The 16,578-nt window shown below is 42.7% G+C and overlaps 1 protein-coding gene across 1 annotated transcript; it reads right to left on the bottom strand.

Annotated features, from left to right (window-relative positions):
* Positions 1–2,960: 2,960 nt before the first annotated feature.
* Positions 2,961–16,231, bottom strand: LOC129008603 (heterogeneous nuclear ribonucleoprotein K-like). The gene is made up of 4 exons (XM_063671648.1): positions 16,206–16,231; positions 11,304–11,441; positions 10,654–10,804; positions 2,961–4,742 (listed from the first exon to the last, which is right to left on the bottom strand). The coding sequence occupies exons 1-4, from the start codon at positions 16,229–16,231 to the stop codon at positions 4,272–4,274; spliced, it is 786 nt and encodes a 261-aa protein (XP_063527718.1). The 3' UTR covers positions 2,961–4,271.
* Positions 16,232–16,578: the final 347 nt, after the last annotated feature.

The following is a 16,578-nucleotide window of genomic DNA, read 5'->3' as shown; positions in this document are numbered from 1 at the left end:
AATAATATGTGGGAGCTAAAAAAGTGGATCTCATAAAGATAGAGAATAGACTGGTGGTTACCAGAGGCCAAGAAGGGGATGGGGGAGAAGAAAGTGAAGAGGGGGAGAAGAACATAAAGGTATTTATTGCCACTGATCTGTGCACTTAAAGATGGTAACAATAGTAAATTATACATGTATATTTTACATCAATTAAAAAAAATTAAGATTAGTGGTTGCCTTGAGAGTAAATGGACACAGAGAGAGGAACAACACACACCAGGGCTGGTTGCGGGTTGGGGGTGAGGGGAGAGAACTTAGAGGACAGGTCAATAGGTGCAGCAAACCACCATGACACATGTATACCTATGTAACAAATCTGCAAGTTCTGCACATGTATCCCGGTTTTTGTTTTTTTTCAAGAAAAAATAAAGTTTAAAAAAAATAAAAGGATCAGTGGTTGCTAGGGTTTAGAGGAGAGAGAGATGAATAGGTGATGCACAAAGACATTTTAGAGTGGTGAAACTATTCTGTATGAAACTATTATGGTAAATAAATGCATGTCTTCATAAACTTGCCCAATCCTGTAGAATGTACAACACCAAGAGTGAACCATAATGTAAATTATGGACTTTGGGTGAATATGATGTGTCAATGTAGGTCCGTGAATTGTAACAAATGTACCACCCTAGTTGGGGATGTTGATAATGGGAGAGGCTATGCATGTTGTGGACAGGGAGTATATGGGAAATCTCTGTACCATCCTCTCAGTTTTACTTTGTACCTAAAACTGCTCTTTTTAAAAAGTCGTTAAATATGAAAAAATGGGAGGTCATTCAGAATGATGTGCAAGTCAAAAAGTCCCATATAGTCTCTGACTAGAAACTGTTGGGTCCAGTAAATGCCTACAGATGGAATCCTGGAATCTCACTCTTCTTTGTAACATTTATATTTAGTGTGTTTTGAGTTCATTTTATCTGAGTGTGTTTTTGTTTTAAAAAGTCATCACACCGGCCTGGAAAAGTGACTCACACCTGTAATCTCAGTACTTTGGGAGCCCGAGATAGGAGGATCACTTGAGTCCAGGAGTTTGAGACCAGCCTGGACAACACAGTGAGACCCCATCTCTACAAAACTAATGAATAAGCAAACAAAAGTAGCCTGCCATGGTGCCATGCACCTGTAGTCCCAGGTACTCAGGAGGCAGAGGTGCAAAGATGGCTTGAGCCCAGGAGTTTGAGGCTGCAATGAGCCAAAATCACACCACTGCACTCTAGCCTGGGTAACAGAGTGAGACCCTGACTCAAAAAAAAAAAAAAGTAATTATAACAAAAACAGGAATCTGTTTAAAAAGTGAAATAACTTTTCTGGAGCTGTTGCGGCAAATTGTCTTTAGCTGAACAGTTGTCATGCAAGATGAGTCTGTTGACCAGCAGCTGAAGAGGGAACCTACAATACTTAGGAGCAGAGTGGGGAATACAAGGGAAAATAGGTCATGAGAAATGCAGAGCTCCAAGCTACCAATTATCTGAAAAGGGGGCCCCTCCAACTGAAAAAGCAGGGCCCCTTGTGTCCCTGCTTCACAAGGCAGGGAGAACATCATTGGCTCCAGAAAGCTGAGTATCAAACCACAAAAGAGTAAATAATATCTTCTGCCCATGAGAGACCTCTCTGTCAGCCACACTTGGCTGTTAAATTTAACCCACCTGTGACCATATCCTGTAGCCCTAATCCCACCCAGTTATCTATCAAATGCGAACTGTCAGTCATCAGGAAGACTAGACAAGAAAGTGTGAACAACAGTGGAATTCTGTGTCCACTGGAACTAATAGCGTTGCATAAGACACAACAAGCTGCATTACTGTTTTAAAGTCAAATCCCAGAAATGAGGACCTCTGCTAGCCTGCATGGTGCCTTTGGGTAATTTTGAGAAAGGTGCCCAGTCTGGGAAATTCCACTCAGATGTAGCATCAAGACCAGATTCAGAGCTTAACAAATGAAGCAAACCTTCCATTTCAGCCCTCGTTCACCTCTTATTAGTCTGAGTGTTTTTACACAGTGCACAACATACACATCTATATGCAGCAGCCCCAACAGAAAACTACATAATGGAAGAATGGAAAACCCAGCCTGCAGACTACTTATTTCAAGGAATATTCAATAGTCACTTATATTTAAATTCCAACACACAGAAGATTCTGGAGTCAAGAGATCAGGGTCATATACATGGTGAAACCATAACAGAATATATAATCCTGAGCAAATAACTTTCTTCTTTGTCTGACCTCAATTTTCTCACCTGCAAATAGAAGAAATTGAACTTGCTGACCTCTGAAGATACTTCCAGCTCCGGTCTTCAGGTATCTAAGATGAACTGGCACAAACAGTGTGAAGAGTAGCATTGTTTGCAATGACAACAGTTTTTTAAAAGCATAAAGAAAAAAATCCTGACCACCACCCAGATGTTCATCAATAATGGATGGAAGTAAATAATAGTATATTTATGCACTGTAATAATTTGTAATATTTTTAAAATAAACCATTTAAGTCTATAGTTAATGATATAGAGCAATGCCTGATATGTAGTGTTAATTTTTTTTTTTTTTTTTTTTTTTTTGAGACGGAGTCTTGCTCTTTCGCCCAGGCCGGACTGCAGTGGCACTATCTCGGCTCACTGCAAGCTCCGCCTCCTGGGTTCACACCATTCTCCTGCCTCAGCCTCCCGAGTAGCTGGGACTACAGGCGCCCGCCACCACACCCGGCTAATTTTTTGTATTTTTAGTAGAGACGGGGTTTCACCGTGTTAGCCAGGATGGTCTCGATCGCCTGACCTCGTGATCCACCCGCCTTGGCCTCCCAAAGTGCTGGGATTACAGGTGTGAGCCACCGCGCCCGGCCTGTAGTGTTAATTTTTTTAAAAAACAAGCTGTAGAAATATATAAAGAATATGATTTAGACACACACACATACACACATGCACACACAGGCTTATTTTTTATTTAAAATGATTGTATAGGGTTAACAAACGATTCACAGTTGTTAGTTTTAAAGGGTATGATGGAGGGGTGAGGGGTAAGAAGGGAGTCTTTCACTTTTATTTTACATCCTCTGTGACTATTTTAGGTTTATCTAAATTTATCTTAAAAATTGTAAAACATTTCTTACAAAAGAGCCTTACATTCTGCACACTGCTCTGAACAGATGCCAGGGACATGTGGCCTACAGTTACTCTTCCTCCCTGTCTCACCCCTCAAATGTTACAGTGACCACAAAGTAAGGTGTTCACAAAAATTACATGGGGGAACATTTTTTTAAACCAGTAACAATGAACACAAAAAAAAATCCGCTCATTCTACTGCTGTTTCAAAATTTCAACATTAGTTTTTGCAAGCCCTTCCCTACACCCCCAACCCGGTTTGTAAGGAACTAAAACCTTACACCTGGTGAACAGCAAAGGTTTCACTACACCTCAAATGCAAAACACCTGTGAAGCAGAGGCATGATGGCTTTTTAAACAGAAGCAAATTAAAAAAAAAAAAAAAAAAAAAAAAGATGCAGGACTCCTTCAGTCCTTCACTAGCATTAGTAAAAACTTTCCAGAAAATTGCTTCATACTGTTCTGCAGCAAATACTGTGCCTTCTATATCTGGTCCTATGTTCCTATAATGATAATGATCTGACCTTCACCTCCTTCTAAAGGCTCATCAACTTTAGTTGAAGCTCCAACTCATGATGGATTTGTTTGATTCACTGACCACCTTTGCCAATAATAGATCCAATCAAATATTTGGGAATAGTACCTTGTGTAGTAATAATAGGTCCACCATATGAGCCACTGTCCGCTGCATAGGAATAATTATATCTGGAGCCACTCTATGGTTCATAAGCCATCTGCCATTCTGATGCGCTCCATGTATCTATTGCAGAGTCCCAAGTTTCATCAGCACTGAAGCCAGCCATGCCATGTAACCATCTCCAGGTCTTCCTCTTCTGTCATAGGCCCTTATGTCTCTTACCCTCTGTGGTGGTAGTGGAGAAAGAGGAAGATTATCAGCCTTGCTACCACCCCAGGCACCTTGTCGAAAAGAAGGAGGAGGTGGTCCTCAACAAGGACTCATGTCATCATAATCTCTTCCAGATGGCCACATGGAACACCCACCCTGACTGGTAGATATTCTGTCAAAACCACCTCTTCCCTGCCTGGGAAACCCCACCAGGCATCCATGGTGGTCATCAGACATCATTGTAAAACCACCATAATATAATGATGTTACATCATGTAATGTAATAGGTTACATCATGAAAATTGGGATTATAAGGCTGTGCACATCCTCTGTAGGAGACTCAGATATAAGATCAAGGATGATTTTATGCACTCTACAACTCCATAGTCTTTCTCCAATAACAACAACTTTGTCAGTGGAATGAGGACAGCATTCCTGGAAAAGCTTGATTGTTGTTTGAGTGTTCCCTTGAAGCTCTTTGATTTTAGCATCTTTGACCTCAATAATTCCTCCTGCCAGACTCTGATGAGTCAACAGCCTCAACTCGCAATCAAAGTTGCTTCCTTTATAATGGTGGTACTCTTCCAAGGTAGGGATGATTTTCTTCAGAATTTCTCCAATTGTTTCAATATCAGCACTGATACTCAGCATGCACTTGGGGCCATTGCCCTCTGGGGCTAGAACCCTGGCTCTGTAGTCTGTATAGAAAGCCTTAATATTCTTACCTCCTTTTCCAATCACTGTCCAAGCATTCTTGCTCTGAAACACAATGCATAATTCAACCATCAGTGTTTCTAGATCTTTTAAATGCTTGTCCCTCTTCTATATCTTCTGCAAGGCATTTACCAAATTCACCACTGGTTTCAGTGCTAGGGAAGGTTTTCTCTAGCTGTTCAGTTTCCATTTCTTGAATCGGTGTGAAATGGACACACCAATCTATAGGCATGTGGGAGAAACATGGGACACAGGCAAGATGTCGAGGTCGGTGCAACAGAGAAACAGGATAATGACTCCTCTGTGACTTTCTGAATTTTATCATAAGCATTAATCACATTGGGGATAAAAGTAGACAATAAAATGTTTTAAGTTAGGTAGTCAACAATTAAGATCAAAATATAGAGGAGGGATTGCTAACTCTGAAAACTTCGTGCCATTATTTAGATATTTGCTTATTCCAGGGACTGCAGCATTGCCAGAAGCACATCCACTGGGGTCATGTTTATGAGTCAGTTTCCTAAAATGCTCTCACCTCCAGGTTCCAGCTCAGTGCCATCCTCCTCAGCTTCTCCCTGTGGAAGATGAGGCACCTCACAGTATCCTGATTTTACCTCTCTTTGAAATAGCTTGAGGATTTCTCCAAAATAATGGCTCTTTCTTCTAGATATTAATTAAGAAGGCCAGTTGCTCTTTCACTTAGAATCATAAGGTCCAAACTGAAAAGCCTAACTTCTCTAACTCCACAGAGAGCAATAAAATCCTCTCTGCAGAGACTTAATATAAGCAAAGAAAATTCATCTGGAAAGGTGAGGCCCGTCAGTCAGCAGGAAGCTACAAATCCCACAGCTGGTGCAACTCGGTTATTGACCTCCACTGTAATCGTATCTGTTTTCTGTTGAGAATGAACTAAATTCCATCAGGCTGGGCTCTCAGGGTCTCTGTTCACTCCCAGTTCATGATGCAGTGACCTGCGCTGACGTCTCCCAGGGTAAATCTATTTTTTAATCATTTCCTCCATCCTGCTTTCCCTGTCTCTTAAATGGAAGATGCCTATCCTTACCACTGCTGCTTTTAGAATTGAGAAGAAATCAATCAGGAATGACCAAAATACAATGTGTCTATAAAATACAACAAAATAATCACAGCTATTACAATGTTTAAAATCCATCAGGGCCTTCAAATCACTTGGGAAAGCATTTTATATATGAATATAAATCACACCATCTGCTGCTGTCCCCTAATGTTTAAATCAGATCACTGCCAAATCCAAGCATCAAAGAAAGAAGAAAAATGAGACCTTTTTTTTTTTCTTTCTCATACCTTTGAGCCTCTTCACCTCATTGCACCTCCCTTTGTCCTTCTAAGATGTAGGTTTTCCCCAAGGATGTTCATTGAGATCAACTTCACAAGTGATTGGCTTTCAAAAAAGTAAATGTATAACCTCCAACATAGACACCCACAAAAACTAATCCTTGAAGGCACACTCCCAATGTTGAAAAGAATGGGATTTGGATTGAGAAGAATGGGATTTGCAGGGGAAAAAAAAGAATTTTTGAAAAGTAACCAAACTAGACTGGGCTCAGTGGCTCACGCCTGTAATCCCAAAACTTTGGGAGGTCGAGGCAGGTGGATCACGTGAGGTTGGGAGTTGAGACCAGCCTGGCCAACATGGTGAAACCCTGTCTTTACTAAACAAATACAAAAATTAGCCAGGCATGGTGGTGCATGCCTGTAGTCCAAGCTACCTGGGAGGCTGAGGCTGGAGGATCACTTGAACCTGGGAGGCAGAGGTTGCAATGAGCTGAGATTGTGCCACTGCACTCCAGCCTGGGTGACAGAGTAAGACCCTGTCTCAGAAAGAAAGAAAGAGAGAGAGAGAGAGAGAAAGAAAGAAAGAAAGAAAGAGAGAGAGAGAAAGAAAGAAAGAAAGAAAGAAAGAAAAAAGAAAAGAAAGGAAGGAAGGAAGGAAGGAGAGAGAGACAAAAGAAAGAAAAAGAAAGAAAGAAAGAGAGAGAGAAAGAAAGAAAGACAGTCTTGGTCCTCAGAGGGCTCACCAACTGTAAGAGATGCTTTCCTCTCAATTCCTTTCTTGCTCCGGGAAATACTAAGACACACCTAGATTGGGGATGTTAAACTCTCATCAGCTTCCAGGTCACAAACACAGCTGAATCACTTGCACAAGGGAGGATCAGAAAGCAAGAAAAGATTTTCTGAGGAACACAGAGGCCAACCCTGAAATGCAAAACCACATTACACCAATTATTCCTGATCCAGGCTGAGGTGTCTGGGTACAGTGGATAATCAGAGGTTGCCCCAGTCTTTGCACCGACATGACTGGTGCTATTTAATGTAATTACATTACAGTCAAATGATGAGTTTTCCCATAATTGGTAGTTACAACATAATTACGACCACACAGAATATTAACACCCTAATTGCTGGAGCCTTCTATTCATGTCAATGAATGTTTCCATTCTCTCTGAGCAGTAAAGTGAGAAAACTGGAATTTTCTGGAATAGCCCCTCACATTCATCCTCTTTTCTTCATACATCAATCCCCTTAGATCTTTTAAGGAATCTCACTTTTACAGTAAACCTGAAGAACACAATTTCTTTTTCTCCTCTTACTTTCCACCTTCCTTCCCTAATACAATCAGCTCTGCAAACCAGAAAGCATGGGACAGATTCATTTCATTGACAAGCACAGTATTCTAGAGAGTGCTAAGCTCAGAGAAAGGCAGGCCTGTGCAAATCCTGGCTTGCCTGCTTTATTTCTGTGTGACCTTGGCAAGTCGCTTGACCTTGGCAAGTCGCTTAACCTTGCCAAGTCTTAGTTTCCTCATCTGTAAACTGAAGATTATCCCATCCGCTTCATGGTACTAATGTAGCATGTAAAATAAGCACTTAAGTCCAGATGCGGTGGCCCATGCCTGCAACCTCACCACTTAGAGAGGCCATGGTGGGAGGATCACTTGAGCCCAGGAGTTCGAGACCACCCTGGGCAGCATGGTGAAACCCCATCTCTACAAAATATATATTTTTAAATTATCCAGGCATGGTGGCACACACCTGCAGCCTCAGCTACTCAAGAGGCTGAGGCAGAAAGAACTCTTAGGCCTGGGAATTCAACGTTGCAGTGAGCTATGATCATGCCACTGTGCTCCAGCCTGGGTGACAGCAAGACCCTCTCTCTATAAATAAATAAAATAGGGATTTAAGTAATGTTAGTTGAATTTGAGGGTATCTTACTAATAAAAATTATAGGATATTGTTCCCAGGGTTATTTCTATTTTAAGGGGAATATGGATACTTTGAATTAAATCAACCAACATCATTATTCAACAGGTAGGTAAAGTATTTAAGGAAGTAGAAGAGGTTCTTCCAAAACTCATTGTCATACATAATAATGTCTGGCCACTTAAGACACAGATTAGCATGATGATTTAATGCAATATCCAAAATCCAGATGGCCCAGGTCTAGATCCCAGTCTGCTACTTTCTACCTGTGTGGCATCGGGCAAGCAAATTTACCTATCTGTGTTATTATCTCCATCTACAAAACCAAAATGTTGTTAATTGTACTAAACTCCTAGGGTTGTTATAAGGATCAAGTAAGTTGAAATACATAAAGCCAGCTCCTCCTACCACCCCCAGCCAACCAAACACTTTCTAAGGATTGAGACTATATATATGTGATTAAGTCCTCTTCAATGGTAGGAGCTGTAAGATGTAAAACTTAGCACTGTCGATAGCAATTATTCCCCTCCATATGAAAAATAGAACAAAAGAAAAAAGAAAAAACAGCAGTCTTCAGTGAGAAAGAATGCAGGAGACACAGTGGAAAACAAAGAAAGAGCTGGTGATATTCCAGAGCTTGTTCTAGTTTGTCCTGCATCCCAGATTTCTATGATTGTTACCCAACCTCCCTTAGAGACTGTAAGCTGATAAATTCTCCTTTCTGACAAATTGTATTTTCATCTCTTTCAACCAAAAGAGTTCTGACTGATACGTCCCTAAATTTTGGGGAGAAGCATACTGACATCCTTGAAAATTGAAGTAGGCCAGGCCTGGTGGCTCATGCCTGTAATCCCAGCACTTTGGGAGGCCAAGGCAGGTGGATCACCTGAGGTCAGGAGTTGGAGACCAGCCTGGCAAACATGGTGAAACCCCATCTCTACTAAAAATACAAAAATTAGCTGGGCGTGGTGGCGGGTGCCTGTAATCCCAGCTACTCGGGAGGCTGAGGTGAGAGAATCGCTTCAACCTGGGAGTCAGAGGTTGCAGTGAGCCGAGATTGCACCATTGCACTCCAGCCTGGGAAACAAGAGTGAAACTCCGTCCCAAAAAAAAAAAGAGAGAAAAAGAAAAATGTAAGTAGATGAGCATTGACACCATCACCAAAAACCTCAACTGCTTTTACAACAGGAAAAAAGAGAAGGGCTGTGTGTATACTGAATATCACAGGGAAGAGGAACAGTCCCAGGCTTTGGGCTAGACACCTTTCTCTACCACTCCCTTGTTAGACACTTGAGCAGGTCCTTTAGCTGCTTTAAATCAGAATTTCCCCCCCACCCCCCACTTTTTTTTTTTAAATAAAAGGATGGGATTACAAGACTTCTAGGACCCTTCAAGCCTGAAAATCCTAGCTTTCAGTTTCATTTCTCAAAGTCAATTAATTGCACCTGAGCTGTCAAGATTCACTGGTATTTGTCTAGCAGGAGTTTGTTTTCAAAACTCCTTCCTATTCTCCTTTTTTGTCAGTCTGGAAGCTTGTGTTAGCATTTGAGCCAGTCTCATCGTTTCTTCAATTAAATTCAACACTTCTTGGAAACTGGCTGGAAGGCTACAGACTGGATGGCAGAGAAGGGATTAACAAGAGTCGCTCATTAGCACGATACGGCTAATGAAGAAGCAGTGTGTGGTGATCGCTTCTCTGGAGAGGAGTTTAACCTTGGGAAGGATTTCACTAGTGGCGGCTGAGGACACTGATGCTTTTGAGAAGGGGTTGTAGAAATTAGCCTAGGGTTGCACTCACTAAGAGAGAGAGAGCCTTAAGTAAAGGCAGTTGGAATTTGTTCAGGCCAATCTGTAGGGAGCAGATGTCGCCAGGAGCTTGGGGCTGGGATGTGAGCCAAGGTCGAAGAAGGAGTCAGGAAAACCCTAGTGACAGATCAGCAGAGCCAGTGGCCATGCCTGTTATAGAATGAAATGCTGGCTTCCAACATTTGCAGCCAGCTATGCTGTATCTGAGAAGAGTTGGAAGGAAGATGAAAAGATGAAAAACGCCTGCCAAGCAGATAGCAGTCTTGCCTGCCACGTCTGAAATGGCATGTTTAATCACAGTGGCACACTTTCTCTTGCCTACTAATGACAGAAGGAAGTTCCTAATGAAGTTATTGCTCTGCTGACTGAATTAATGATTTCCAGTTACAGGACTTGTAAACACACCATGTTACGCGTGCACGTGTTAATTGAGGCTGCACTTTAGAGACACTGACTCCACAGAAAACTCATCACAGGTAGCAAAGTACCAAGAGAAAGCAGGACTAACCAAGGGGAATGGGCTGTGGTTGCTTGGAACACTCAGGGCCGGATAAGTATTTGTGAATTAGGGAAAGGGGAAAGGGAGAGAAGTGGACGACACCTATCTAAAGATGAGAAAGAGGGCACCAGAGAACAGATAAAGCCATCCGTATCCCTGACCTGTGCCTCTACCATCCCCTATATCCAACTTCATACTCCATTCCTACAGCATTCATTCTTCCCACCTTCAAGCCCACTCACTGCAAATCCCAAATTTAGACGTTGCGCTGAATATATTTGCCCAATGGCGAGCCTCATAATATGGCCAAATATGCTGGAGAAAGAAGGAGAAAGAAATTGTTTTTTTCTTTTCCAAATGTGTTTTTTAAAGCCATCAGAAGGACATGCGTCTTTTAAGGTGGCAAGTTCACCTGTGGCGTCACGGGGTCCACAGCAAGGAGGACACAGAGAAGCCAATCTCGGAGGCCACAGGCTGCGTCCCACTTCCTGTGGCTGCCGCTGCTGCCATCTGCATCTGAGTCAGTCAGGGACTGAGAGCGCAGCAGGCCGGCGAGCGAGCGGCTGCCAAATTACAGAGCAAGGAGCACTTAGGATGGTAGGAGGGGGAGGAAAGGAGGAAGCTAACTAATAGCTTGCAAACGTGTTTTCTAAAAAGCGTGTTAACCAAACAAGTTGCCATCCCTTAATCCCTCCCACTCCTGCCTGAATGTACACTAATTGAAAATTAAGTTTTCAATTTGAAGCCATTTTCTAATTCTGTCTCATTCAGGAGCAGTTAGAGCCCCGGTGTTTTGCTGAATTCCCAACGTGCTTTTCATGAGCTCCCTCAGAAAGCCAACAAAAGAGTCTTGTCAACATGTTCCTGACAGCAGCAGGAAAAAGGGTTTGTGTAGAAGGAGAGGGTCATCTTGGGAGCCAAAGAAAGCAAGGCCAGACCAGGCCACAGATCCTGCAGATCTTGACTGAACATAGAAGACATTTATTTCCTCCTTCCTTTTCCCATCTCCTCTTTCCCCAGTTAAACCGTAGTTACAGCCTGGTCAGAAGGGAATCCTCTCACTCGTCACTGTCCTGTGCCCCGCGCATTTGGAAAAACCTCGCCAATAACACCAGAAGCTCCTTGTGGGCAGGCACTCTGTCTGTCCTATACAGACAGGCTTTGATTTCCAGGGGTAATTGACCACAGTGAATGAACTTACTTAAAAGGAGAGAAAAATGTCATAGAAAATAGAGAAAACCAGGTTTACTGGGGCTCTATATTAAAACCTGAAGTGGTCTGGGCATGGTGGCTCACGCCTTTAATCCCAGCATTTTGGGATGCCAAGGTGGGAGGATTCCTTGAGGTCAAGAGTTCAAAACCAGCCTGGGCATCAAAACGAGACCTCATCTAGAAAAAAGAAAGAAAAGAAAGGAAGGATGGAAGGAAGGAAGGAAGGAGGGATTCAAGCATGGTGCACGCGCCTGTGCTCCCAGCTACTTGGGAGGCCTGAGCATGGGAGGTCGAGGCTGGAGTAAGCCATGATCATGCCACTGCACTCCAGCCTAGGTGACAGCAAGACCCTGTCTCAAAAAAAAAAATCTATATATATATATAAAATATAAAATAAAATAATAAAACCTGAAGTGAAAAGTTATAAAAATTGATTTAAACTTATAAATAACAAGCTGTAGGTCATTACTATTCCAGAATAAAGAATAAATCATGCATTGATTCCTTTAGCATAATTTTTTCACAAAATTGTGTGATTGCACAATAGGGCATTCTTTATTTCATATTTAACGCTCTCAGTGAGAACAAATAAGAGAGTCATTTTTGAAAAATACTTAAAGGCTTCCTCATTTTGCCCAAGAGACTCCCTTAAGCATTTGATGTTCTAATCATTTTCTCTCAAAGAAGTTCAGGCATCCTCATCCTTATCTGCTTCAATTTGTAAGGGTTCTTCTGATTTCTATTTTGCCAATGGTTCAGACCATCCTCCAATATCAATTCCCTTGACTTCATGAAATCCTACACCTTTTGCAATATTTTCAGTTTCACTTTGCAATTGATTGCCATTGAATTTGCACTGCATTTGTTAGACATTCATCTTTCATCAAACATCAAGAGCCTGATACCCACTCACAAAGACCCTGAGTCACGGAAGTCTGTGTGCCAGAGAACTGTTGGAAATGGTGAGTTTGTTAGTGGGTATTGTCATTTGCAAAGCTTTTCCTATGCAATTTCACAGAGCCCCTGTGATTTGTTGAGTAACTCAGATATCTGTCACAGGTTGCTACCAAGTCGTGATTTCAAAATAATCTAATTCTAATTAATGGGCTCCTGGAAAGGGGAAAGAAGGAGGCTTTGTTTGGGAACTTAATTAACGAAGTATTTCCAAACATCATGATAAATTATGACAATTGACATGACTACCCCCTTCTTAATATTTGTGATGAACAAGAATCTCATATACTTTGATTTAAATATAGGTCTGAAAATGCAAATCTTATCATGAATTGGAACTTGGGTGGCATAGACTTGAGTGAATGTTAGAGAAACAAATCTCAGGAACAGAAAGAAATTGGCAAATAATATGCATGAATTTGTCCAGGGCTTGGGGAATGGAGGAGAAGGAGTGCAGTAGATTAAAGTAAGGAAGCTTCAGATGGCAAATAGAAGTGAAACAATTTGAGGAAACTTTAAGCCCAAGTTGGAGAAAAAAAAGGAAAGGACAGATTCAAGGAGTTAAAACATCAATTCTTATTTCTGGGAAGGGCCTAGAACACCAGCTATCAGAAGTGCTATTCGCTAGACAAAATCAATGGCTCATGGTTTCGGGGCTTATAGAGAATGTAGTTCCAACAAAGAACTTGAGTAATTACACTCAAGTTCTCCCCCAAATGACTGTCATTCAAAGTCTGGCTCAACTGTGTGGCCACGGGAAGTAACCTAACTTCTCTGAGCTTCTGCTCCTCACTAATAAAACAGGGATGTCACTCTTTATTTCAGGGTATTTTTGAAGGTTAAAACTAATGTCTTTGTTATTATTACATATGCTATGGACAACTTGGTACATCCTAGTCATTTGCTAAGGGCAGTTATGATGATGATGATGATGATGGTGATGATTGATGATGATGATGACAGGGACAGGGCTAAGGTGTAGCAAGCCAACCTGAGTTCAGATAGGGTGGAACTGTGTTAGGCTGAGCCAACAACATTTACTAATCCACATGTTGTCACAAAGCAGACATCGTCCTCCATACAAATGACTGAGGAGCAAGCACTAAGAAGTGGGCTGCTGAAGTGAAGTGCAGAGGAAACTGTAGCAGTCAGAAGTTGAGGTAAGGCAAAAAGAAATGCTTCAGGCCTGCACACACTCTCAGGGGTGGTCAGTGGTGATGAAGGGACAGGTTCCCCTGGGTGTGCATGGACAGTCTCAGCCCAGGAACCCGTGAATGTGTACGGGGAAAACTTTTCATTCTTGGCGTTGTAAGATAAATGGCAGAAAAATATATATATAATTGCAGTACCAAAGCATGGGGAAGGCAGAGAAATTGGGAGGTAAATTCCTGGCTCCCCAATACGGTTTGGCTGTGTCCCTACTCAAATTTCATCTTGAATTGTAGTTCCCATAATCCCTATGTGTCATGGGAGTGACTCAGTGGGAGGTAATTTAATCATGGGGCAATTACCTCCCTGCTGTTCTCATGACAGTGAGTGAGTTCTCATGAGATCTGATGGTTTCATAAGGGGCTTTGCTCCCTTTTGCTCATTCTTCTTCTCCTTGCTCCCACCATGTGAAGGACATGTTTGCTTCCCCTTCTGCAATGGTTGCAAGTTTCCTGAGGCCTCTCAGCCATGTTGAACTGTAAGTCAATTAAACCTCTTTCCTTTATAAATTACCCAGTCTCAGGTATGTCTTTATTAGCAGTGTGAGAAGGGACTAATACACTCCCTGAACATGTTAATGGTAACAGCAATCTAATACTTTCATCCAGAGCACTTGGCTCAGGTCGGGTGCCCTGTAAGCAGAGCCTGAGGCAGGAATTCAGATGCACTTGACTTACTGAGGCTGTACTCTCAGGAGAGTTCAGGCAAGGAGAAAGAGCTAAGCAAGGATGTGGTCCCAGATAAAGTCCAGCCTTGGCCAGTACACCAGGAAGGGGAGATCAACCTCTCAGGCATCTCCAACAGGGCGGCTCCCATGGGCCACCTTTTCCATAGAAGATCACTGGTGTGAGTTATCAGCCATGGCTAGGAATGGGTGCACCAGCTGGTAAAGGGATTTGGAAGGGGAATAAGCAATTTCTACTCCAACACTGTTTTAGGTGCTTTATGTATATTAATTCATGATGCTCCTCTGAGGTTCTCCTTTGATTTATAGAGGAAGAAGCTGAAGCCCAGATACTCCAAGTAACTTGCTCTAAGTCATTCAGTGACAGAGCCAGGATTTGTACTGCAGCACTCTGGATCTAGAACCCACACACCAGGCCACTGTACTGCCTTTTGAGATATTGTTATGGAGCAAAGCATGGTGGCTCATGCCTGTAATCCCAGCACTTTGGGAGGCACAAGGCAGAAGAATTGCTTGAGGCCAGGAGTTCAAGAGATATTGTTATGAGTTGAATGGTGTCTCCCACAAATAAATGTTGGAGTCTTAATCCCGAGTACCTCAGAATGTGACCAATTGTATTTAGAAATAGGTTGTAATTAACTAAGTTAAGATGAGGTCACACTAGAACAGAGTGGGCCCTTATACCAACATGGCTGGTATACTTCCCTATAAGAAGAAAAAGCACCCCTGGGCCCGACATCAGGAGGGTCCTAAGGCTGTTGTCGCCAAAGGACATGTGCTGGGTTTCAGTTGGAGGGGGAAGGAGCCTGCTTTTCTGAACAAATAAAGGAGCAGGATTTTTACAAACAGGGTCCAACTGGTGTAGACAGTGGCGTGTGCAGGATGGTGGCTTCCCACAAATCCATGTGGCACCCACGTAGGTACAGGGTGTGGGCCACAGGAGGAGGGACAGAAGAGCAGGACTGAGCCAGTGAGCAAAGGCCTGGAAGTAGAAAGTAAAGAGAGGAGGAAAGAGTGTGAAAAGAAATGCAGAGTCCAGGGAGAAGCCCAAAGGCAGGCTGGAGGAAAAGATCAGAAATCACGGGGAAGGTGGAGTCAAGCTGAGAGGGAAGGTGGCCTGGGGGTGGGAGACAGGAAAGTGTAATCCCAGGGAGGGGCAGGGGGGATGAGAGCAATGAGAACCATGAGGAAGCGCGGCCAGAAGACTAGAAAGCAAAGAAACCCACAGGAGAGAAAAGGATCGAGGAAATGGGAGGGAGGTGAGCCCATGGTGCTGCCACCTTCTGCCACAGGTACACTGGTGACTGCTTCCATATAGAGCTCACATGTCACAAAGGGCACACTGAGACCATGGTGACCCAGGTGAAGGAAGTGGGGCTATCACAGACTCCGAAACTGTCCTGTAGCTATGACCCTGGTGTGTATTATAATGTACACATGGATTGTGTAACCTTTCTATGTAAGTAAAATGCATACAGACAGTCCTTGACTTATGATGCTTCAACTTAAGATTTCTCAACTTTGAGATGGGTCTTTTGGGAGGTAGCCCCACTGTAGGATGGATTTAGAGGAGCTCCTTATAAATCATGATAGGGTTACAATTTCTCCTGAAAGCACATCACTCCAGCACTATCATAACATGGTAAAAGCATAAATGGAACCATTGAACGTCGGGGACCATCTGCTGTGTTAGCGGCGTTAGGTGCATTTTTGACATATGATAGTTTTGACTGATGATGGATTTATTAAGACATAAGTCCACTGTAAGTTGAGGATCATATACATTAAGAATAAAACAGAGGAGTCACAGCCATTTCCCTTGCCAGGGTGAGAGTGCAAAGCCTAGTGATGGGTCCCTATGTGATGCCCTTTGTTGAGCCATCAGTGTGCCAAGAATGACCCACCTCTGGGCCTTGCGGGACATTCCCATGTCAGGACCACCTGCTCATTACAGCCTCCTCAGGCACCTAACCTGCATCAGGTCTGTGCTACCTGAGGGGAGAAATTGCCCCTATATGTCCCACTGGCTTGCCATTTACCTAAAATGAACAACCACTGAAAGTGAGCATCATGCCACTTAGGAAAATGAAGTTATAACCAGAGAGGCACAGACAGCACTGATACAAAGTGACTCGCAGAACAGGCCTTGGGAAGAGCTGGGAACACTGTGGTCCTAGTTCTTGGAGTGACATTTGACTGTTGAAACTCTGTACTTCTTTTTGTTTGTTTTCAATTTTATTTTATTTCAGTAGTTTTGGAGAAACAGGTGGTTTTGGG

Source organism: Pongo pygmaeus, chromosome 9 (assembly GCF_028885625.2).
Source record: "Pongo pygmaeus isolate AG05252 chromosome 9, NHGRI_mPonPyg2-v2.0_pri, whole genome shotgun sequence".
Taxonomy (NCBI): Eukaryota; Metazoa; Chordata; class Mammalia; order Primates; family Hominidae; genus Pongo; species Pongo pygmaeus.
The sequence above is the reverse complement of the archived record's forward strand: the minus strand, read 5'-3'. Positions and strand labels throughout refer to the sequence as shown.